At 52.8% G+C, this 25,019-nt stretch overlaps 1 protein-coding gene and 1 long non-coding RNA gene across 3 annotated transcripts; one reads left to right on the forward strand and one right to left on the reverse strand.

Annotated features, from left to right (window-relative positions):
* Nucleotides 1-8,986: 8,986 nt before the first annotated feature.
* On the forward strand, nucleotides 8,987-11,231 carry TMEM185B (transmembrane protein 185B). The gene has a single exon (XM_003990700.5). The coding sequence runs from the start codon at nucleotides 9,460-9,462 to the stop codon at nucleotides 10,510-10,512; it is 1,053 nt and encodes a 350-aa protein (XP_003990749.1). The 5' UTR covers nucleotides 8,987-9,459; the 3' UTR covers nucleotides 10,513-11,231.
* Nucleotides 11,232-12,158: 927 nt separating this feature from the next.
* On the reverse strand, nucleotides 12,159-23,721 carry LOC123379099. 2 transcript variants are annotated; one of them, XR_006583086.1, is made up of 3 exons: nucleotides 22,930-23,721; nucleotides 14,149-14,649; nucleotides 12,159-13,183 (listed from the first exon to the last, which is right to left on the reverse strand). It is a non-coding gene; the product is annotated as an uncharacterized LOC123379099 (long non-coding RNA). The 2 variants fall into 2 exon arrangements; XR_006583087.1 differs by having other exon boundaries at nucleotides 14,149-14,318; nucleotides 22,930-23,717.
* Between the last annotated feature and the right edge of the window lie 1,298 nt (nucleotides 23,722-25,019).

A 25,019-nucleotide genomic window follows, 5' to 3' on the forward strand; every position in this document is an offset into this window, starting at 1 on the left:
TGGTAAATAATTTTTATGTTCTTGCAGGAGGACAATCTAAGACCAGCAGGAACTGTGCAGAATTTCATTTTCTATCTTGGGTAGGGAGCTGCCGCTCCATCAGAAGAAAAGGTTGCTGGTCTAGCTTTTCCTCTGCCATGTATCTCCAGCCTCAGAGATGTATTTCCCCTTTATATGCAGCTGATATGTGGCAAGAAAGCATCCCAGGCCTCAGAGGTTAGCTGTTTCCTCCCCTTGCAGATGATGTTCAGAGCAAGGCACCGGACAGTGCTCAAGATTTATTTTTGTTCAATGTTTATTTAGTTTAGAGAGAGGGAGGGATGGAGCGGGGGGGGGGGGGGGGTTTGGGGACAGGCAGAGAGAGAGAGGGAGACAGAGGATCCAAAGCGGGTTCTCTGTTAACAGCAGCGAGCTCGATGCGGGGCTCAAACTCATGAACCCTGAGATCATGACCTGAGTCAAAGTTGGATGCTCATCCGACTAGGCCACCCAGGCGCCCCTCAAGATTTATTTCCACACTCAGTGGTCCTGAATCGTGGTTTTGTGGAGTGAGCAGCACCAGAGGAGCTGGCCTATCTCTGAGGACAGCAGATGAGCTCGGGGCCAGACAGAAGACCCCCACGGCGGCACAGGGCATTTGACGCGAATAGAAACCCAGACTCTAACGGCTGAAAAGGCTTTTCAGGGGGCACCTGGCTGATAGTTCTGAGACCTAGCTGCACCCTGGAATTATCTGGGGAGCTTTTAAACAATTTGGTTCCGGGGACCACCCTCAAGGACTCTGATTTGGTGGGTCTGGGTGGAGGCCTGGGGACCTGCCTGCATTTCCCCAGCACTGCTGCATTTGGAGACCCCTGACCCACCAGCCCCCTTAATCTATAAAGCAGAACTGGGCCCGGGGTGAAGTGACTCAGGTGCCAGTCACCTGGGTTGTTTATTTGAATTCTATAAGTTCGCCTTTATTTTTTATTTATTTTTTAAAGTTTTGTCTATTTAAGTAATCTCCACACCCAACGTCAGGCTTGAACTCATGACCCTGAGATCAAGAGTCGCAGGCTTCTCTGACTGAGCCAGCCAGGCACCCCAGTTCCCCTTTAGTTATACCCTGCCTGACTCTAAGATCTGAGGGTGGCCCCATGCTCTGTCAAGCATCCTTCTCTCCGGCAGCAACATGAGGGTGGGGAGGCTGGGGGGAGACGGCAGGGGACAGTGCTCACAGGCCGATCATTTACAGAACGTACCAGGCCCCGTATCTCTACCATCTCACCTCTGTCCTGTGAAGCAGGCGTTATTATCCCCACTTCGCACATGAGAAAACCTAGTCTCAGGGAGGCTGAGTCATTGGGCCTCACACACAGCGGGTTAAAAGACAGAGCTGGGGTTCGAATCCAGGTGGTCTTTCTCTGGCTTACGCTGAAACATAGTGTGGGCCGCCTCCGTGTTGGTCCAGTTTAGAGTTCTGTTACAGCCAATAGTACAGCCTTTTCCCCAAATCACCTAGCTGCCCCCCAATCTTCACCCTACAGCTTATATCCACTGCTTCTTCTAGTTTCTGGCTAACTCTCAATCGCTTTCAGCCCAGTGACCTCTGGTTCCCTCTGGCTCTTTCAGGGTTGTCCAGTGTTCCATGTTTGTGCCCTTTGTATAGAAGAGTAATCGGTCCTTGGGGACAGGGGTCGCAGGGCCTAGCACATGCCAGGACCTAGCAGTCGCCGAGAGAGGAGCAGGTGGTTGGTGTATGGGTGGGCCCAGGCTCTCTGAGTGACATCTTTCCATGAAGGTGTCTGCCCCACCCACAAATCGATGGCTTCTCCTGTAGCAGCAATGGTCTGGGAGAGTGAGGAACAGGAGGAAGCTGGTGCGGAGCCCAACAAGTGGTAAGATGAGGCCAGAGAGATAAGCTGAGGCCGGTCAACCAGAGCCTTGAAGGGTGTGGATTTTTCCCAAGAAACAAGAAGCCACTGAAGGTTTCACGCAGGGAGCACCACACTCCTGTAGTGTTTTGTGTCCCCATGTTGTGCTATCTGTCTCCTGTACTGCTAGACTGACCGCCCCTGCAAGGCGAGAGCCCCACACTGTTCACAGGGTAACTCCAGGGCCTGGCCCTGAATGACGTACAGAAGCATGTGTTTGCTACTCTGCACCAGTCAATGAAAGAATGAAAGGCAATCCACAGTGAAATTAGGATTGAAATTCCACAAATGTCCATTCCTGTCCCAGTAAACACATCTTTCATCCACAGCGCAATATCTCCGAATTTACAACAAAACCAGGTGAGAGCAGGACTGAGGATCCCCTTTGTAAAACAAAAATATTTTCTGCTGAGTACATTAATAGCGCAAACGAGACTGGAGAAGAAAGGCTAAATCACACGTGCAAACTGCTTAAAATATTTAAGTGGCACTAATTTAAATGCAAACAATTGATACATGAATTACCCACCATTTGTTCAACAATATTCCATAATTCAGGAAGTTTCCCATCCCTAGCCACACACACACACACACACACACACACACACACACACACACACACACACACACACGAAGTTAGTTTGAATTAATAATAATTATCCCAGTGCTCAGCTTATCGATTCATAACATTTGGAGGTTACTGTGATCAACCCCAAAGAGACCACTGACCCCACATGGGCACATTCACACGTCAAAACCAGCCCTGGTCTTTAGTTGGCTTTTAATTCTATGCAGTCTATACCCAAGTAAGCTTCTAATTTCAGCCTCTTTACCTCGTTAACATTAGTTCATTCTTTACCTTTACTGGACCAGCCACGATCAGAAGAAGTGGATTCACACCCCTAACTTGTGACAGCAATGATTCCATTTCTGCAAAGACAACACAGACAAAAGGAAAAAAAAAATCAGCCTCCAAATACACTCGGCTTTATGTGTGAGAATATACATTCCTTCCACTTGGCTATTTGACTTCCAGGAATTATCCTAAAGAAATCATCTGAATGAGAAAGCAGCCGTTTGTAGTAGGAAAGCTCACAGAGCTCCTGATCTCGGAAAAGAACAGAAATAATCCCAATCCACAATAAGGAACAGCAAAGGGACGGGCGAGTGAGCTACGCTGTGATGTAACATTGCAGAGCCATTAAAAAGACGCTCACAACGTGTTTATGGTGGTCTGAGAAATGTTTCTACTGATGGTATTTCATCACACTTAAGACACTGCTGATTATAAGAAACGACACTATTTCATGTATCAGGAAGGAAGAAAAAAATACCCAGGATGGGTTACCTAACAAGAGGCATCTAAGTAAAGCTAGGACCCCGAAAGGCTATTCCCTAAATGTAAGGGTGATGAAAAACAGCACTGTTGGGCAGAAGGTATGTCCCAGCCTCGCCCTGGGTGCAGGGAGGGAATAAAATCACCGTTGAGGACACAAAGAAGCCTGTACTCACACAGGTCAGAGTCGGAATTTGCACTACAGACATGGTTTGAAAACGCTTCAAGCAAACGCTGAAACTAAATTTACTTTTAATGTAAAGTCTTCTCAAGCTGGCAGTGTCCCCACTGTCAGAAGCAATAACAACCCACTTTGGAAGAGGGGAATTGCAACAGGCTGACAGAGCCGGTAAAACATCGGTTGTGCGGGGCAAGATCCGGAGATGCTAGCACGTGAAAATAAGCCCGTCTTAGGATTCGTGTTAAGCAAAAAGCAGAATGAAATGCACCTGGGCATCGATTGGTCTTTGGAGAGATGGCCAACTGGAAGGAAATAGACTAAAATGTTAACAGGGATTTTTCTGTAGCTTGTAACACTGGAGCTTTTTCTTTAAAGGACTCACATTTCCCAGATTTTCCTAAAGTAACCATGTGTTTAGTGACCACAGAGGCAACAGAGAAGAAATAAGTCAGGGTGATATAAGCAGGGAGGGGCAACTTTAGGTAGGGTGATCAGGGAGGACACCGTGGAGGAGATGATACCTGCACTGAGATGGGCCAGCGCGGGGGAAGCTGTAGAAACTGCTCACTGCTGCATCCCACTGGGTCACAGGGCAGGCACCTGAAACATTTCGTGAAATGAATACAGGAATTAAGGAATAGCTGCTAAGTCTCGAGGGGTCCCCACCAGAGTGTGGCTCTTCAGTGGGGCCGTTCTCATCAGACCGGGCTGATGAACAGGGCTGGGATACAGGGCTTAGCAGAGAATTATGGTCATGGTGTTGGGCCTCAGTTTCCCCCACCAGGGAAATGACGTTAGTGCCCCTGCTGCCACAGCCCCTCGAAGTTAGCTTCAGATGACACAGTGCTTTGAAATATCGAGTGCAGTGCAAGCATGAAGGGCTGGCATGCGCCGGGAGGTCCTCGTGAGAGCCCAGAGACAGCTCCTTACAAGCCCGACACCCGGTGGCCTTAGATAAGCTGCTTTGTCTCACAGGGCTGGCCTCGCTCTGCACTCAGCAAGGGGAAAAGATGCCACATCGGCCCCGACCTTCCCGCCTGCCTGTGCTTTTCCCAGATACATTTACTAAGTGCAGGCCTGTGCTGGCCGCTGCAGATCCCGAGATGAAAGACGAGGCCCTGCCCTTGGGAGAGTCACGGTGCACCTGGGGCAGCCAGCTGAGCAGAGGGTCACGATCCCCTGGTGTGTGACTGACCGCACAGCGGGGAAAACAGGCCAAAGCAGGGTCACTCCACCTGCTGCCAAGGCAGAAACAATGGCCAGCAGTGGGGTGGGGGGGGGGGGTGGGATTGAGCCTGTTCTGGGTTTTTGTACAGTGTTTCATTTTCTCCGCAGGACTTTGCCAGGTTATCACCATTGCAAAGATGGGGGCCAGAGGCTCCATTCGTGGTCAAGGTCGCAGAGCTTGGAGGCAGCAGCAGAACTCCTGCCTTGGCCTGAGGGATTCTGGAGTCTGTGTCCCTGGCACATAGCACCCTGAGGAGGTGGGGCGGGGGGAGGGGGCGGAGGGAAGGGAGGCTGGCAGTGGGAAAGGCAGAGGGAGGGGGGCAGAGGTGAAAGCCTGTTGCATTTATAGGGACTGAGGGCCAAGGGGGGATGGTGGGCACTGAGGTGGACACAAACTGGCCAGATGTGCCAGGGCTTTCCTGTGAAAAAGCTGATGTGAGCAAATCCACAAATAGGTCTGAAAGTGAAATGTCCCCAGGCTGTCATTCCCCTGCCCTAAGCTACCCACTCAGAGGACATTCAGCAAAGGGCCAGGGGACCACGGCCCAATCCTGACTCCCGCGTGGGTGCCAGCTGCTCAGGGGAACTGGCCCAGTCTGACAGGGAGCACACCCAGGTGTCTCCAAGGGCAACCTGGGAACCCAGCACTGTCATCCTGGTCTGTGAGAGGAGGGCACTTGGCTAAGCGCTCCCTGTGGAAACCCCGGCTCTCCCAGAGCAGTGGCCCTCGTGGAGCTCCGAGGAGGAAGAGCCACACTGGGCCTGATTGCTGGGACTGAGCAGAACTAAAGATGCCCCCGGCTGGCTCTGTCAGTAGAACATGTGACTCTTGATCTCAGGGTCATGAGTTCAAGCCCTACATTGGGCATGGAGCCTATTTTTTTTAAAAATTACAAAAAAAATAAAGATGCCCCAGGATTCCCATGGGTTCTCTGCTCATTCAAATGCTAATCGAGGTGCTGTTGTGAAGGGACTTTGCAGATGGAATGAAGTTTACCAATAGGTTGACCTTAAAATAGAGAGATTATCCTGGATTATCTGGCTGGGTCCAATGTAATCACATGAGCCCTTAAAAACAGAAAAGGGCGGCAGAAGAGAAATGCAGCAGAAGTGTCAGTCGGGGACTGGAAAGCTCGAGAACTCCATCCGCCATCGGTGGCTCTGAGGGCGGGGAGGAGGGGAGGGCACAAGCCAGGAAGTGAAGGTGGCTGAGAATGACCCCGGCTGGCAGCTAGCAAGGACACGGGATGCCCAGTCCCACAACTCCAAGGGAACAAATTCTGCCAACAAGCTTAACGAACTTGGAAACAGGTTGACTGCCAGAGCCTCCGGAAGGGAAGCAGCCCTGCCGACACCCGTGAGACCCCAACAAGAGACCGGCTGAGCCACCCGAGCCGCCCTGTGCCCAGACCCCTTACAGAAACCGTGAGGCAGTAAGTGGCCATTGTTTTAAGCCGCTAAGTTTGGGGCAATTTGTTGCGGCAGCCTTGGAAACTAATGACTCCTACGTGAGCTGAGGACAGACCACCCAGGCCCAGCAGTGGACGGCACAGGGCCTGGGGTGCTGGCAGTGAGGGCGGGCTCCAGATGCTGGCTCCACACTGCTCAGAGGAGACGGGGGAAGGGAACCACTGGGCCTGGGCAGGAGTGTTCCAGCCCAAGTGTTCACTCACACACTCGACCAGCACTGCTCAAGCACGTGCTAGGACACAAGCACTGGCAGGGTGTCTGCAGCTCAAATCTCATGAGGAGAGCCAGGGCCAGACTCAAGCCAGTGAAATGAGTCCTGTGAGAGGACCAAATTCCCTGAGGCCATGGGAGGTCAGAGAAGGGTCACCAGTCCCCTAGAGATCTGGGTTTCCCAAGGCCTGAAGCCATCCTGGATCTTGGTGGTCCAGGAGGGAAAGAGGTCAGATAAGGGCCACTCTGAGAACAGCAAGGCCACAGAATGAAGAGATCATGCGTGGCACATTCTGGAAGGGCAGCAGATTTGGTAGACCACAGGAAAGGGGATGGCCAGCAGGTGGGTCAGGGCAAGCTCAGGAAGGCCTGTAGGTGAAAAGGGGAAGTTGGACTGAGAAGGCTAAGCAGGGGAGAGGCTGTGGGGTGGGGACACATCTCAGGACCCCACTCACCCTGACTCGGGATAGATAGGCAGGCCTGAGCTGGTGGACTAAAGCACCCACATGCCCTCTGTATGTGTACCAGCCTCCCAGGTGGCTAAGTCATCAGCACCTGACACATTAAGACCACAGCAAGGCCCTGAGAGACTGACCACTTCGGGGAAAACAACAAAGGAGGGGTGTTTGGGCACAGATCTGGGAGTCCCGGCCTGTGGGCCCTGGAGAGCCAGCTGAGGGGATGGCAGACAGCAGCCCTCCACCCGCGGCTTTGGCACAAAGCTGGAAGCAGGCTCTGACATCCATTGGGGCAGCAGGGGCACATCGCACCGTGTGACAGGCCACCTCGAAACTCCCTTCCCAGATGGGAACCAGGCGCTTGTCTTACATGAGCTCCAGACGTGGGAAAACCCACTCCAAACTCCTGTCTTCACCACAAAGCTGGCAGCAGAGGCCCTGAGGTCCTCTGGCTCCAGGGAGGAGGCTGCGGAGGACTTCTGACGGCTCTGACAGGGACCAGAGGACAGGGCCCTGCCACACCTTGCTCCGGACTGCTGGCAAGCCCTCCCCTCCTCAGGCTTTCCATTCTCCAGTGTGGTAATATTCATAGCTCACGTGTCTTTAAATGCAAAGTGCTTTCCATGCATTGATTCATCTGATCCTCAGAACAACCCTTCATGTTTTTATTAGCCAATTTCATAGTTGGACGGGTGTTTTGAATTCTAAATTTTTAACCAACAAATCCCTTCTTGAAGGGAAACAGCAAAAGAAAAACCGACATGAAAAACAGATTAGAGCCAACTGTGGACTGGAGAAACGCTAGAGCCCCACTTAAGGAACATTCCCCCCGCCCCAATGACTCCTGAGGGATTCTTTAGAAATAAGGGGTCCTGAAGACACATGTAGAAGGCCTAGCAGGGCTTACTTGGTCGGGAGTCCCTCCCCCAGGACCACCTAATGGCCCCCAGCTGAGGGGGGAGCTGGTGAAGTTGAGATCTTTGAGGCCCAGGATTGTCCACATCACACCACACTTGAGCATCCTGTTAATGCTGACCTGGAAAAGCCAGCTCCTGGATCTGGACCGTGGCCCCTACCTCTCTCAGGAAGCCCTTCCTTGTTACGCCAGGGAGAGACCTTGCCACCAGACAATTCCTCTGATGACCTTTCCCTCGGAGCCCACTACTGGAGTCAGCATTCCATTCCTGCCGCAGGGGACGCACTGCATGGGACGGGTCGGGGGCTGCAAGGCAGAAAGGATAAGCAACCCGGGCTCTGCTGTGCAGGGGATGAGTGGAGAAGAGAGGGAGGAGTGCTTTAGGGCCTGCCCGGCTGGCAAGAGAGGGGAGTGCTCCAAATCATAGGGCCGCTGCAACCCGGCTGGCCCTTGGAAACCACTCAACAGCCCAAGGAACTGAGGCTGAGACAGACCGGGGTGAATTGCTCAGGTCTCTCAGCTGGGGGGGGAGGGGGTCGTGCAGACCCTAGACTAGAACTCAAATTTCTTGATCTCTGGTCCAGTGCCCTTTTCACAACATGGCTCTGTGAGAATCAGAGTTAGGCAGGCCCAAAGAAGTAAAACTGAGGATTCGGGACTTAAAAGTGGAGAGCGCTGAATCTGAGTTCCATTCTGCTCCGAACCTGCCAGGTGACCTGGGGCGGGAAGCACTTTCTCCTGGGGACTTTGCCTGGGGGCCGTTGGTGGGTCTAACACCCTCCCCAGCATTGGCCCTCCACCTCCGACGAGAAAGGGGAGGTATGAGATCACCACCGCCCCCTAGGCACGGTGCCTCAGCCATTTCACAGGCAGCCTCAGAACTGTCATTGCGCCACCAGGCAGACGGTCCTGGAAGTCATCTATTCCAGGCAAAACCCCACACTCCACCCCACGCGGGGCTCCCTCCTGGGCACAGGAACCAGCCCACCGCCGGCCTCACTGTACGTACACACACACGCGCGCGCGCGCGCGTTTCCACACATACACGCCCCCCTGTGCATTCATGGTTCCCGGCACCACCTCGCTCACAAACTCCCACACCCTCCAGGTCACCCGCCTTCGCTCGTGCCCACAACGTGGCCCCTCACCGCCGCCAGGGGCGGACCCTGCCGTGGTGCCCCAGTCCCGGGGCGGGTTGCCAGCGAGGGGAGGACCCCAGGCGAGCCCCGCCCACGGCCCCGCCCCCGCCTGGGCCCTGCCCCCGAGCGGGCCGGGAGGATGTGAGCTCACTCCCGCCTCCCCCCTGCGCCGCCAGGAAGCGTCCGCCCGAAGTCTGACAACGGGCTGGCCGAGGAGTCACCGGCGCGTCAGGTTCCGTCTCTCCTGGCGCCATACGCGGTAGCTTTTTTCCGGATGGGTACGGAGTAAAGGCGGGCGGCGGGGCGGAGGCAGCGCCCCACTCCTAGACGCCGCGCCGCCCGCGGCCGAGGGTCGCCGATAGAGCGTGGGCGCGCAGGCGCACGCTCGGCCCCGTCGCGCTTCCGGCCAGGCCACGTGACCGCGCGTGCACGTGTTCCGGCCACTCGGCGCTGGGGTCCGAACCTCCTCCCGGTGCGTCTCCCGGCAGCTGCCAGCCTAGAGCCGCCACAGGCCCGGAGGGGAGGCGGCGGGCCCGGGAAGCGGCGGAGACGCGGCGCCCGCCCAGCCGGGCTGAGCAGCAGGCCCGGTGGGCTGGCGGCGGCTTCGCCATGAACCCTAGGGGCCTGTTCCAGGACTTCAACCCGAGTAAGTTCCTCATCTACGCCTGCCTGCTGCTCTTCTCCGTGCTGCTGCCCCTCCGCCTGGACGGCGTCATCCAGTGGAGCTACTGGGCGGTCTTCGCCCCCATATGGCTGTGGAAGCTCCTGGTCATCGCCGGCGCCTCAGTGGGCGCAGGCGTTTGGGCCCGCAACCCTCGATACCGCACGGAGGGGGAGGCCTGCGTGGAGTTCAAAGCCATGTTGATCGCCGTGGCTATCCACCTGCTGCTGCTCATGTTCGAAGTCCTGGTCTGCGACAGGGTGGAGAGGGGGACCCACTTCTGGCTGCTGGTCTTCATGCCACTTTTTTTCGTATCCCCAGTGTCCGTGGCCGCCTGCGTCTGGGGCTTCCGACACGATAGGTCCCTAGAGCTGGAGATCTTGTGCTCTGTCAACATCCTGCAGTTCATCTTCATCGCCCTAAGGCTGGACAGGATTATCCACTGGCCGTGGCTGGTGGTGTTCGTGCCCCTGTGGATTCTCATGTCGTTCCTCTGCCTAGTCGTCCTCTATTACATCGTCTGGTCCCTCCTGTTCCTTCGATCCTTGGATGTCGTTGCGGAACAGCGAAGGACACATGTGACCATGGCCATCAGCTGGATAACGATTGTCGTGCCCCTGCTCACTTTTGAGGTTCTGCTCGTTCACAGATTGGACGGCCACAATACATTCTCTTACATCTCCATATTTGTCCCCCTTTGGCTTTCATTAATAACTTTAATGGCCACGACGTTTAGGCGGAAGGGAGGCAACCATTGGTGGTTTGGGATTCGCAGAGATTTCTGTCAGTTTCTGCTTGAAATTTTCCCATTTCTAAGAGAATATGGGAACATTTCCTATGATCTACATCATGAAGATAGTGAAGAAGCTGAAGAAACATCAGTCCCAGATGCTCCTAAAATTGCTCCGATGTTTGGAAAGAAGGCCAGGGTAGTTATAACCCAGAGTCCTGGAAAGTATGTTCCCCCGCCTCCCAAGTTAAATATTGATATGCCAGATTAAACTCCTCTTCCAGAGAGCACCCATATGTGGAACAGAAATCATAAACACACACACAATCCACCTTATTTTTGCCTCTTTGTTCATCCATCCCAATCTTGGAACTGAAAATAGGCTCCAAACACCATATCATCTCATGCCTTGAGATTAATGCCTGTCAGTTACTCATCAGTGTGCACCATAGATAGAGGAGGTGATTTTAATATACGGGTGTGTGTGTGTGTGTGTGTGTGGTGCGTACATGTGCGAGAGAATATGCTTTCCAGGCTGATGCTTTAAAAGCTAGCTTGGAAGCAGGCAGTTGAATAGTAGGTCTTCAAGTGAAATAACTATACAGCTGGGTTGTTTTTTTGTTTGTTTTGGGGTTTTTTTTATGGTACTATGCCTATCAGATGTATTGTTTGAAAGTATTTTTATACACTGCTAGTCTAAAGTTGTATTTCAGATTGTACCTGTTGTGACAAAATCAGTAGCAAATGTAAAGAATTCTTTTTCCTGCCACTTGTTTATAAGCCTTCAAGTTGTTATTTTTAGTGTTCCTACTGTTAAAATAGTTTTCCTTTGGGTTTTGCTGATGCTGGTCTTCAACATCATAAAAGGTGAATTTTTCTAATGCAGTGAATTCACGCATATATGAAATTTATATGAATGTTTTAGCAACGTGATATGTTGAATTCTAGTTCTGTGTATTACGACGTATTAAAGTATTTTTTTTAAGTTTATATGTGAAGATACACGTCTATTGCAGATGTGCTTAAAGATTGCTTAAAATGTTAATATGTACCCAGTGTAGGAGCTCCTCAAAGTACTAGGCATGGGATTAAAATCCCATGGGTCTTAATTTTCAGGTATTAGATGACTCAGTCTATAGAGTTTTAAGGTCTCTTTTAGTAGAGGGAGGAGCCACCGTCTTTGAGAATAGGTGTTCCAGTGTGATACTAGGCCATGAAGTAAACCTGAAATTTTCCCAAATGGGTAGTAACATCTCTTTAGGAACAACCAAACTAAGCAACAAGTGATTTGTTCATTGCCAAGAGTCCTAGAATATTATTTGGCTACGATAAAAAGTGTTAATTATCATCAGGATGCTGGAGAGAGTAGCCTTAAACAAAAGACAGCCAAAACCTTCAGGTATTACTTTAAGGTCCAAACTTAACTGATCTGTCAGCAACAGAAAAAGAAGAGTTGAGGTTATTTTTAAAATAAGTGCAGTGTCTCTTGAGGTACTACTAGCGGTAGACCAGGGAACCAGGCAAAAACCAGATTCTGGGAGAATAATGTTCTTATGGCTGAGAACAAATGAATACTTTGAAAAGGAGGTTGAAATAAAAAGGCGTCGTGATATTATTACTGGAGAAAAGAAAGGAGGGAATCCATTTTTGTCATTAGCAACTTAGTAAAAATGATCTAAATTGCTAGCGATGTGAATTAAGTAAACAACGTGATACGCCTAGCGAGGGGGCATGCCAGCAACAAAAGCCAGTCCTGGGAGCCCGCGTGACTGAAAGCCTCAGGGCGCCCCAGTCACCCAGGACCGTGCCAAGCTCGCTCGCGCGCTCACACACACACAGACACCTTCTCCGTTTCCACCAGCCCGCGGGATGTGGGAAGCAGCCCCGAGCAGCAGTAGATGTAACATTTCATAAAGATTCATTTGTTTTTTTCAAACATTTATTGAAGACCTACCCTGAGCCAGACATGATTCAGATGTGCTTCCTCCCCACGTGCACAAAGTACACAAAAGTGACAGTGACAAGATGGCACGCGCCATGGGGGATAACAAGCAAATAGCAAGAGCTGGGTGTGCAAAATGCTGCCCCGAACTTCGGGCCCATCTTTGTATTCAGGAGTACAGAGCCCCTGACCACCCTTCCCAGCCTCAAATGATATCTCAAAGACATGGACTTGCACTTCAGGAAGACTCAGGAGTGGAGGAGCAGGCTGCCGGAGGAATCGAGGGGCGGGTTTGGGGGACGCAGTGGGATGGCCAGTCCCTCCTGTCTACGGGGGCATCAGGCTAGGTGTTGTTGGCAATTGGTACAATCCCTCCGACCTTCCCCACACTCACCCAACCCCCGCTTCCTCCCGGAGTTGGAGAGCCAGGATCTGAAGGTGATAAGCTTTCTCCCTGTCCTCTGTCAGGTACCTGTTCCGGCCTCAAACCATTAGATAAAGACAGCGGAGTGACTGTAACAGTCAATATGCTCTCTCAGCTGTGCCTGGGGACTTACTACCTCATAATGCGGACTCTCCACAATATTTAGCGTGTGTCAAACTCTGGAACGAGTTCCTCCTGTAAGGTGATGGGTTAGCTTTTGCTCGGAAATCTCAGCGGCTTGCAGACTTGCGCTCTCCCGTCTACAAGTCAGCTGTGGCGGTTCCACGCTGGGCCCTGGGTCTGATCCAGGTCTGTTCCACAATGCATCCCTTATTCTGCTCTGGGTCCCAGGTGAAGGAGGAGCGCTCCCTGGGGCATGTTCTTCTTTCTCATGGCAGAAGCACAAGAGGCCAAGCCAACCCCTGCAAGCACAACCCAGCCCCTGCCCACACGTGTGTGTCGGGCATACTCGTTCCGTTGGTCAGAGCACAAAGCCCAGCTCGGGGTGGGGGTTGGCCAGTACACGCCCAGGGAACGATGACAGTCTGCACAGATGTCGCAAGATAGTTTCAAAGACTGGAAAGGAATCACAAAATTTGTAGTAGATCATTTTCCTCCTCTGTTTTACAAACAGCCTGTCATTTTAAAAAGTTAATCGTTTGTAATAAAAAATTGGGGAATGTGGGGGGGGGGAGATGGGATTTGAGGCGAGATGGGGACTCTGCGGTTGGACCCCTCCTAAGCTATGGCAGGTCCCTGGAGGCTCCACCCAGGACAGTTTGATGACCGTGCTGTAGCCTCCCCCGGGGGGTTCTGCAGGATCCCTTGGAAAGGTCAAAACAGGGCACAGGGAACCCAGGCAGGTGGGAGGTGCTGGGAACCCAGGAAGAAACAGAGTCTAGATGGACCATGGCAGCACACTAGAGGGAAGAGGCAGACCCCCGCGGCCAGCTCTCTCCAGGCTTCTGGGTGGTCCGCAGTGACAGGACTGAGCTGGGAAGGACAACGGTCAGGAGAATACGGGTAGTTCGGGCTGACAGGAGGCCTGGGGTCCAGTCAGCAAGTGCACAGGGGTCAAGGAGAGTGCTGCCCCAGACCCAGGCCGGGACATGCCACAGGGACCATTTGGGGAGGATGCTGCAGCTGGTGCCCCAGCGTCGGCCACATGACACTGCCACCAAAGTAGTACGTGCCACCCCACTGCCACAGTAATTCTCCGCTGTCTCTGTCGCGTGCTCAAGATTCAAGTGCCAGGAGGGAGAGGATCAGGTAAACCCTCAGGCACACCTTCACCCTCTTCACAGATTATCTGGCTCCTTGAGGCTGGTCTCTGCAGAACCCACCCAGTAAAGGATTTTGCCCAAAAAGGAAGGGTCCTCTGATGCTGGGTCACCAAAGATGATGACAAAAGTCCACTCCACCAATCCCTTGGCTGACATCCACCCTCTTCCCATGCTGCCATCCGGCTGCCACAACTGTGCCTGCTGCCCCGCGGTGCCCCCCCCCACCAAGGGAGCATGGAGCTTTCCGAAGCTGCTTACCAACTACCCTGGGAGGTGTCGCTCCGCCCTCTGGTTTGTGCTGCCATCTATTCCAGAAGGTGTGGATTAAAGTTCACTACCACAGCATGGTCCTCCCTTTCCCAATTGCACCTTCCAGGGCGGGGAAGCCAACTCTCCTATCTTGGACCGAGAGGACAGACTGCGACAGACTGAATGCAGAAACAGACGTGGGAATGCAGTCTGTTAAGCCAGACATTAAACGTCTGCAGAATGCAAAATCAATTATTGCGCTCCTACTCATCAAAAAAAAAAAAAAAAAAAAGTTTTTGTTTTGGAAAATATGGTTATTTTTCATCAAAAAAAGTTAGCGTGGTGAATTTATTGCTTTTAAATGAATTGATATATTTTTTTTAAAGCTCTTGGCTTTAATTTCTTTCCTGGTGAATGTTGACAGGACCCAAACAAAAAGCTCTTTGGGGTCCTCAACAGCTTTTAAGAGTTAAAGGGGTTCTGTGGCCACAAACTTTGAGAACAGCTGCCCTGTATTATAGTGGGGGAAAGGGAGGAAAGAACATTAAAATGGGTGAAGTATAGCAAAATCGGTATGACGCAGCAGGGTTGCAAAAGAACAGATGCTGTGCTTTCCGTGACAGATCACGGGACGGCTTGTCCCCTCTGTGACTCCACACTCCCTTTGTCCTCTGCAGGCCCTTGGGTTAGTTGGGTTACTTAACCCGGTGGGGTCACTCACACTGTGGGACTTGAGCCCACTGTTGGTCCCTGCTGCTGGCTTTCATTTCCCTAGAACTAAGAGGAGCCCAGGGGACCTCCCCGAGTCTGGCCACAAGCCTCTCTCCATTTTGTGGCAGCGACGCTATTTCCCCTCGATAGTCCTTCCAAAGGGCAGTTGTGTTGGCTGGGGTGGTTGGTCCTGACCTCCAGGAGGAAACGGGGATAGACGGCCACTCCCCAGAGCGCACAGGCCACCTTCTCTCTGCGTTTGTAGGATGTCCTGTTTGTTAAATAGCTTGCGGAAGGGCGGGGCAGGGGAAGTGGGTTCTGAAGCCTTTCTCCACCACAGCAGCTCAGCTCTCTGCTCCCCACAGCCCCTACCTCTCCCCTGCCGTGTGTGTGTCCTCTCACCCTGCACCAGGCCTCCGCCACAGCCGACCTGGGCCTCAAGCTCTCTCCTGGGACGTGAGCAAGACTCCTGTGCAGAATCTTGGGCCATGTGTCCATCACATCTCTTGTCCTGCCAAAGCCCTGCTGGCTCCCCCACCCTGTCTGTCACAGGCGCCTGCCCTCCTGGACAGGTGCCTCACCCGACCCACCCACGAGTGACACCAGTCCTCCTTCCTCTTCACCACGCTGTGACCCTCCCCTCTGGCCTCCCTGGGGCCTGAGCCACTCTCTGGAGCTGAAACGTGGCATGTGGCAAAAGTTCCACCCCTCGAGGCCACCCTGGCATTTTGACCTTGCCCTTCCAGGTTTTAACCAGGGGCAGTGAGTGGGGTGGGAAGTTCAAAGACTTGCCCACCAGCCTAGACCTTTCCGGGAAGCCAGCCCCCCACCACCCCACCTGCTGGGTAACCAGCTGCCAATGAGAACAAAGTCTGGGCCTTCCCACACTTGGTGGCAGTTGCCCCGGGCCAGTGCTGATGTCCAGCCAGGGCTGCCCCTGACCCGCCCCTCAGGCTGCCCTGCCACACCCCAGATACACCAACCTCCCACTGTGAAGCATGTTTAATGACAGGACTCCCTGGCTGGCACAGAGGGGGCCTTGCTGTCCTTGCTGTCCTGGTCATTTGAACATTACTTAAGGCCCCTTTCTCTGCTCAAGCCCTGGCTTGCCTTCTCTCTGTTCCACTTCCACTTAGCCTCCCACTCTGTCCTTGGTCCCTGACCACATTCTTGTCCCTCTGCATGGGACACCTGAGCCTGGTCTCCTGGTTGACCTTGAGGACTGGGCCAGACTCTGCCCTAACCCGGGGGTGCTCGCGGTGACTCACAGGAGCTCTAACAATATCAAGCGTATTCCCAAGAGCTGGGAGATCAGGGCTGTGGCCACCTTGGCCCAGGCCCAGGCCTCAGGAGTCCAGACAGGGCCAGGCGTCCAGTCTGGGATTGTCTCTGTTGGCCACCATCCTCCCAAAAGACTTTGGGCAGAAGTCACGAATGGGGACAAGGGGCCTTGCCTGGGATGTCCCCGAGGCCCTGTCTACCCATACACCCCACTTGGGACCCCTTAGCAGGTAAAAAGGGGTCATTTCAGAGCAGGCCATGTGGGCCATCCAGTGTTCCACTGGTGGCCTGGGCCAGTCCCCGGGGTCCATGGGAGGGAGAGGCCTAGGAAGGAAGAAGGTTCAGGCCCTGCCCTGAAGAGGTGGCATGCTCCCACACCACAATGTTAAGCAACAGTTGGCCATGGCCAACAACACAGTCTTAGCTCAGGCTGCCATAACAAAACATCATGAACTGGATGGCCTAACACAGATTTATTTCTCATGGTTCTGAAGGCTGAAGTTCAAGCCCAGGGTGCCAGGGTGGTCAGACTCTGGTGAGGACCCTCTTCCCAGCATGCAGATGGCTACCTTCTTGCTGTGTCCTCACACGGCAGAGAGAGAGGAAGCAAGTCTCTTGTGTCTCTCTCTCTCTTTTTAATGTTTATTTATTTTGAAAGAGAGAGAGAGAGTGTGTGTGTGTTTGTATGTGTGTATAAGCAGGGGAGGGGCAGAGAGACAGGAAGAGAGAGAATCCCATGCTGTCAGCACAGAGCCTGATGTGGAATTCAATCTCACGAACTGTGAGATCAGGACCTGAGCCGAGATCAAGAGAGTAGGACACTTAACTGACTGAGCCCCCCAGATGCCTCTCATGCGTCTTCTTACAAGGCACTAATCCTACCATGGGGCCCCATCCTCATGACCTCATCAGAGCCTAATTGCCCCATCCCCAGATATTGTCACATCGGGAGGTGGAGCTTCAATGTATAAATCGGGGGGGGGGGGGGAGGGCACAATTCAGTCCATAGCACACACTAAGCACAAAAGGCTCAAAGGCAGGGGACCAATACTAACGTTCACTCAGCTCACATTTCCTGAGCACCTACTGTGTACCAAGTGCAGTGGGCTCACCCCAAATGAGGCATGGCCACTGCCCTTGAGAAATTCCCAGTCACCCCCAGGGCACCCAGGCCTGAGAGTGTCCAGTGACAGAGATACTGTGATAGAGTGACACCAGTGCTGGAGGGTGTGGCAAGGGGTGGCAGGGAACCCAGTAGGGCCTCAGCGCAGGTGGGGGGTAGGGGGCATGGCAGCCCCGGGAGAGGGGGTTGGGGCAGTGCTGGAGTATGAGTGGGGCCCTCCTGGGGCAGACGCGGAGGCCTCATAGCACGGGCTGGCCCGGGACCACGGAGAGAAGGAGGAAAGGTCAGTCTGGGTGCCCTGGTGGTAATCAATAGTGACTTAAACAATAAGCAACATCACAAGAAATCCAGAGGCAGAATGAGCAGTGAACCGGGTGCCCCGCTCAACAATTCATCAAGGAAGGCCAGCCTTCCATCTTGCTTCTGTGCCACTCTCATCCTCAACTCTTGGTGATCTCTGCCCCCACGGTCACCGGTCACAGCTTCAGGTGTCACATCCATCCGAAGTGATGGTCACCCGAGAGGAGCAGCAGTTCCCCTGTATGTGTTTTTGCATCGGGGAGGAAGGCTTTCCTTCCCAGAATCCCAAGGCCCTTCCTTCATTCCACTGGGTGGGATCTGGACACAAACGGAAGCTCTGGAGAGGATGGACGCAGCCCCCACTAGGGTATAGACCTGCCCCAGTGGAGGCAGGGGTGGAGGATTGCCTTCCTGAGCCACGGAGGTGACCCTGGGGACAGCAGAGTACCCTGTGGGGGACGGTGGGCAGAGGGGCACTCGGGACCGTGTGTCCATGCTCCTTTGGGAGGGATCCAGGGGGTTCAGGAGGGAGTAAGGAGAGGGAGGGAAGCAGGTGTCAGGTCATGACTGACCTTGAGAGCTGAACGGTGAATTTTAGTAAATTTTAGTACCCAGAAAGCCATGGAAACTGCCAAGGGATTTAAGCAGATTTTGAGCAGTCTCTTAAAAAGATATTTTACAAAGAATTTTCAGGGTCCAAGAAAATGCAATATTATACTGAGTTGGGGAGGGCAGGGATGGAAATGTAAGATAAAAACAATGTCAAACTATTCATAGGAAAGGGGCACCTGGGTGGCTTAGTTGGTTAAGCATCTGACTTCAGCTCATGATCTGGCGGTTTGTGGGTTCGAGCCCTGCATCGGGCTCTGTGCTGACAGCCTGGAGCCTGCTTCGGATTCTGTGTCCTCCCCCCCACTCTCTGTCCCTCCCCTGCTTGTGTTGTCTCTCTCTCTCAAAAATAAAATAAAACATTAAAAACTTTAATTCACAGAAAAAAGACTGAAAGGAAATAAACCCATGTGGTACAGGTGCTTTGTCCTTTCTACTTTTCCATATTCAATCATTTTTTTTTATGATGGACGTGTTTCACTGTCATCTTTCAGAAAGGGGAGGAAGTTTGAATTTTGACAAAGTGCACTTGTTCCGGGGACCATGAGTAAAGGGGGAAGGGAAAGGCATGAGAGGCATCTTTGAAAAAGATGTGCTGAGAGGGTGGGGTGTAGGGCATGCTGAGTTTGAGATGCGACCCAAGTGGTGAGGTGGGGCGGACAATTCAGAAACACTTTGTGGTGTGGGAAGCAAAGGGGTCTTCTGGCAGGGACCACCTCGTGACGGGGGGAGCCCCTGCCCAGACCCCAGAGCCTCTGGGTCCCTGTCTCTGGCTTCCCCTTCGGCTCCCAGCCGGGCCTTCTTTCCTCTGGCAGGAGGACCACTGAGTCATCCACACTGTACCTGAGACAGACAGCCTCCTGACCTCTCTGAGCCTTTGGGGTCAACTTTGTAAGGTCACCAAGGTGGTCACCACTGTGAGCGCTGATGGCCTGAGACACAGGGAGCCAGCCCAACTCTGGTGTCCCCCAAGTGGGGCTGGAAAGCCCGGCAAGCTTCCCACCAAGCACCCCACTGGCCCTGACATGCCCCCCACCCCCAGCTCGCTGGCCTTCAGCTGCTCTGGCAATCCATGACCGCCTGGGTCACAGCACCCCTGCAGTGTTCACAGGAATCCCACATGGTGGGCTGTGGCCTAGGCCATGAACCTTACGGGTTTTCCCACACTCTTTCCCCAGACTGGAGTGTCAGCTGGGCCATGCCTCTGTTCATGTCTATCCCCCACTACTGTGCCTGGACCCCAGTAGGTGATCAACAAATAATTCTTGAGAGAGAGAAGGAAAGTCCAGGTGCAGGCCCCCATCTTGCCTCCTCATGTGACTCACCAACAGACACACCCCAAACCTGGCTGTCAGGCCAAGGGATCAAGGCACAAGCCAAAGGTAGCTCGCTCTGGATGTAAGTGTATTAGTTTCTTGTGGAAGCCATAACAAGGTATCCCAAACTGGGTGACCTGAAACATTTATCCTCTAACGGTTCTGGAGGCTAGAAATCCAAAAGCAAGGTGTCCGTATGGCCACGCTCCCTCTGAAGGTTATAGGGAAGAATCTATCCTCGGCACTCTCCTTACTTCTGGTGGCTTCAGGCAATCCTTGGCCTTCTTTGGCCTATAGGCACGGCACCCCAGTCTCTGCCTCCATCATCGCATGGCCTTCTTCCTTGTGTCTGCATCTCTCTGAATCTCCCTCTGCTTTCCTTTATAAGGACCCCAGTCACTGGATTAGGGCCCACCCTAAATCCAGTAGGACCTCACCCTAACTTACATCTGCAAAGACCCCATTTCCAAATAAGGTTACAATCCCAGATATAGGGCGTTAGGACTTGAAGAGCTCTTTTGGGGGGACACAATTCGACCCCAATAAGAAGGGTCACAGTAGGTAGCCTCGTCTCTTTGCAGGATGAGTGAGCCTAAATGGTTAGCAGCTGGATTTCTGCCATGTGGGGAGACTTTCTCAACTAGAGGAGCCTCCCTCCATACCTGTCTGGTCTGGGGAGCCTCTTCCCACTCAGGATCTCTCCCCCTGGCATTGGGATCGGGGTGAGGTGAGACAGACAGGGATGGCCTGCTTGCCCTACAGTGACCAGGGCCCTTCCGCTACTCGGACTCCCTGGATGGCATCTGCTCACAGAGCACTGAGAGGAATCCACGGCCAGCCTCAAACACCACTGGTCCCCTTCTCTGAGACTTCACATTTTACCTGAGGGCCCCTGCAGGTGGGACACCTTCACCTGAGGAACACTTCTGTGCGGGGGGCTTTTGGGGCCCCGCGCTGCCACAGCAGAACTATTTTGGGTCAGGAAGTCTCTCCTCAAATCCTCCCCGGGTTAAGTTCTGGTCTAATGATCAAGCTAGTGAAGGGGAGAGGCAGGGCTCTGTGTGACCCAGGAAGGTGGTCGGTGGTAGGTTCGGGCTTGTCTGCTGGAGCTCAGGGCCTGGGCGGTGCCCACCCCACCCCACCATCCAGTTGGCCAGGCAGGTGGGGGAGGCGGCCTCAGAGCTCTTCCTCTATGGTATTACCACTCATGATAATGCTAATTCTGCTAGTGCTGAAGTTTCCAAAATCCAGCCACTCCTTCGAGGCCCAAGCCCAACATGCAGACCTCACCCCAGTACACTCTGCTTTGGGTCCCCCTGAAAAGGCGCAGCTGCTGGTAAAATTCTCTCTGCCTTTAAGTCTTAGCTTCACCCCTCCTCCTCCAGACAGCTTTCCTTGACACCCTTCCCCCTTACTCTGCTGCATTAACGGGATCCCCAGCAGTTTCTACACGTGACTCCTTTCAGAGTGGGGACCGCCTCCAGGGCTGAACCTTCATCCCTGGATCTCTGAGGGTCCGCACGGTGTCAGTTGGAGAATAAACTGGACCTTGAGGGCATTATGCTAAGTGAAGTAAGTCAAACGGAGAAAAATACTGTGTGATCTCGCTTGTATGTGGTATCGAAAAAAAACAAAAAACAAAAAACAAAAACCCAAACTCATAGATGCAGAGAACAGGTAGTTGCCAGAGGTGGGGGTGGGGTGCGGTTGTGTGAAATGGATGAAGGGGATCAAAATGTACAAACTTCCAGTTATAAAATAAATAAGAGATGATCATGGGGACAAAATGTAAAAAAAAAAAAAAAATCAAACCCCCAAAACAAAAGAATAAGTGGGCGAGTGAACGAGCACATCCTTGCCAGCTCCTGGAAGGTCTGAAGGGGTAAGAAGTGAGAAGGCAGAGAAGAGAGGAGAGAAGGGAGGCAGAGGGCCGGGGAGCACAGGTGGTGAGAAGCACCCCAAGCCGCTGAGCAGATAGGTGGCCTCAGCAGCCGGGCACGGCCGCCACTGGGAGTGGCAACAGGAGGGCGAAGGTTCGGGGGCCGAGGCCCCGGGAGGAGGTGAGCAAAGGTCAGCCTGGAGCCACCGACACGATGTGCCAGGCACCAGCCGCGGACCTCACCATGCCTTTAACCCTGAGGTCGGAGGGCAGCCAGGAGCTGCAGCAGGTGGGGTCCCGGCGCCCCAGGGCCCCCGGCCTCCACCGCTTCCACTCCCAAGGGGCCCACCGGGGACCAGAAGCTCCATTCCAGGCCCCAGAGGGCGAACAGGCCCCTAGCCTTGTCAGTGTGTCCTGCACCGAGCAGCCCCTGCCACAGGGACACAGAGCCTTTCAGCCAGAGGGAGGTGCAGGCGGGGCCGAGGCCTGGATGGGCCTCTGACTACAGCCTACCTCTGCTGGAGCCCATGAGCCAGTCTGATGGTGGCAGTCCCCACCTCCTGAATACCTGTCCTGCTGTGGGCCATGGTGAGACCTCCTGGACAATCCAGGCCCAGGGTGGCCCCGGGCCCCTCAGCTGGGGACTGTGGCCGCCCTCCACCCCACAGCTCCTCTCCGCCCTCCTCCTTCCCAGGACGGATACAAGGGCTCATGCAGCCGGCCCAGCTTCACCTCTTGCGTCCTCTCATCCCCGCAGCACGGAGATGCCAGGATCAGCAGAATACCCCCATGTGCCCGGGCTCAGTGCAGGAGTGCGGGGACCTGGACCGGCCCAGCAGTCCTCCCCCGCCACCATGCCACCTCAAGGGGCCCCACTGCACCTCTTCTGGCTCAGAGTCCATCCTACTGTGGGTTTTTTGTGTTTTTTTCCAGCCTATTTATTTTTTAGAGAGAGCTGCACGTGCACATGCATGTAAGTGGGGGAGGGGCAGAGAGAGAGAGGGAGAGAGAGGATCCCAAGCAGGCTCCACGCTGTCAACACGGAGCCCAGCATGGAGACACCGAGCTCCATCCCACAAACTGTGAGATCATGCCCTGAGCTGAAATCAAGAGTCAGACGCTTAACCCACTGAGCCACCCAGGCGCCCCATTGAGCCGTGTCTTTATGTGCCAGCTGGGCTCAAGTCAAAGGCCTGGGAAGAGCGTGGGAAAGTGATGGCCAGCACCTTGAAGGGGAAGGAGAGGCCAGCCTGCCCTGACAAACGAGCCCAGGCAGGAAGTACGACGGGTCAGCACACGGCTCCTTCGGCCCCAGTGACTGGGGGCAGGTGGGGGCTGGGCTGACTTCCCATTACTGGCAATTTCTACGTGGGGATACAGCCTGGCGCCTACCGTCCCACACCAGCCTCGTCCCGGTGCCTGGGGCCCCGGTAATGACCAGGATGTGCCAGGCAGGAAGGTACGATATTGCATCAATCCCCACTGTGTCCTTCAGTTCTGAGATGGAAGCCCTCCTCCCTCCCTCCACCCACGTGCCCTGGAGCTCCCTTCGAAAGACTCCCCACACTTACCATTAGCACTTGTGGTCTGCAACTTCCCCCATGGCCCGGTGGGTCAGTGGCTCAGGGAGGGCAGGCGCTGCTGATTTGCAAAGACAGGATCTGCATGAAAATTCCTTTCTGAACTCAAGTGAGTTCAAGGACTTTGGTTTCTGCCAGAGCAGTTTCTGCCTGTCCCGCTCTAGCTGTGATTTTCCTGACTGCAGTGCAGTTTTCTCAGTGTGGAGGTTTTTAATACAATCTTGAAGTGAGCCATTATTTTATCTTCTTCAGTTACTTTTGTGCGCATTCCTTTCCTTTTCTCCTTTTTCAACAATTTTCCAGTAAGTATTGAACCCAGCTGCATACACCCATTTCTCTAAAACTGCCTTTGGTTCACCTTCCAGGTCTCCAGAGTAACACCCAGTCCCAAACACCCACCTCCTCACCCTCCTGGGTCCTGAGTTTGCTCACACTTCCTCTCCATCCTGTGGCTCCTTCTGCTTCCCCAAAGGGGAAAACTGTCCTCCAAGCATCTTCTACTGTTCTCTACAGTTGTTCTCTGGTTTGATGGATTGTGCAAGCTGTTTTGGCTGCAGCTACTTGAAAGGTGATGTGTTTTCATCCATCTTCTTCATCTTTCTGGTGGGGCAAAGCCATTACCCCAACTTGTCTGAATATCTCAATCTCTCATCTTCCAGGTCTTTCGGAAAACTCCCTATTTCATTTTTATTGTTTTATTTTTTAAAGTTTATTTATTTATTTTGAGAGAGAGCATGCACAAGCAGAGGAGGGGCAGAGAGAGGATCCAGGCAGGCTCCGTGCTGTCAGCACAGAGCCCGACGATGTAGGGCTCGATATCATGAACCATGAGATCATGCCCTGAGCCAAAATCAAGAGTCAGACATTCAACCGACTGAGCCACCCAGGCACCCCAGAAAATTCCCTATTTTAAGCTCAAGAGCTCTTTATTGTCTTGGGTATTTGTGTTTCCTTTTTCTAAAAAGAAGAAAGTTATTATCTCACATAATTTTGAATCCCAAGAGAGGACTGGCTGACTCCATAGCCCATTGGTTCAGTCACTTAATGACATCATCCAGGACCTATGTCTTTCCATCTGCTTCCATAGTGACTTCATCCTCAGTCCACTGAGCAAGATGGCCATGGCAGGTCCAGAGAAATGAGAGAGAGCATCTCATCCATTGACTCTCTGCTGAGAATGAGGAAACCTTTCCCAGAAGCTTTCCAGCACGTCTCTTTCCACATCATTGGCCTGAATTCTTTCTTTTTTTAATTGTGTCTATAAATATATAGAACAAAATTTGCCAGTTTTGCCATTTTTAAGTATACAATTCTGTGGCACTCATTGTACTCGTAGGGTTGTGCAACCGTCCATTCTATCCATTTCCAAAACCTTTTCATTATCCCAAACACAAACTCTGTAGCCATCAAGCAATAACTCCCCATTCCCTTCTCTCCGCAACTCCCCCAAACCCTGATTCTACTTCCCGTCTCTGTGAATTTGCCAATTCTAGATATTTCAGATAAGTGGAATCATAGCACATTCATCCTTTTGTATCTGGCTTCTTTCATGTAGCATGTTTTCAAGCTTCCTCCATGTTGTAGCTTCTAGAGGAATTTCACTCTTTTTATGGCTGAATAATAGTCCATCATATGGATAGATCATCTTTTGTTTATCCATCTACACTGATGGACATTTGGGTTGTGTCTAGCTTTTACCTATTGTGAATAAGGCTGCAACAAACAGCAACACATAGGGATCTCTTCAAGTCCTTGTTTTCAATTTTTTTGAGTATATACCTAGAAGGGAAATTGCTGGATCATATGATAATTCTCTTTAGCTTTTTGAGGCATTGCCAAACTATTTCCCACAGTGTCTGCACCATTTTACATTCCCACGAGCAATGTAAAAGGCTTCCAATTTCTCCACATCCTTGTCAACACTTATTTCTTTTTTATGATAGCTATCCCAGTAGATGGTATCTTTTTGTGGTTTTGATTGCTTCCCTAATGATAAGTATATTGAGCAACTCTTCATGTGCTTATTGGACATTTGTATATTTTCTTTGGAGAAATGTCTATTCAGGTCCTTTGCCCATCTT

The sequence above is a fragment of the Felis catus genome, chromosome C1 (genome assembly GCF_018350175.1).
Source record: "Felis catus isolate Fca126 chromosome C1, F.catus_Fca126_mat1.0, whole genome shotgun sequence".
Classification (NCBI taxonomy): Eukaryota; Metazoa; Chordata; class Mammalia; order Carnivora; family Felidae; genus Felis; species Felis catus.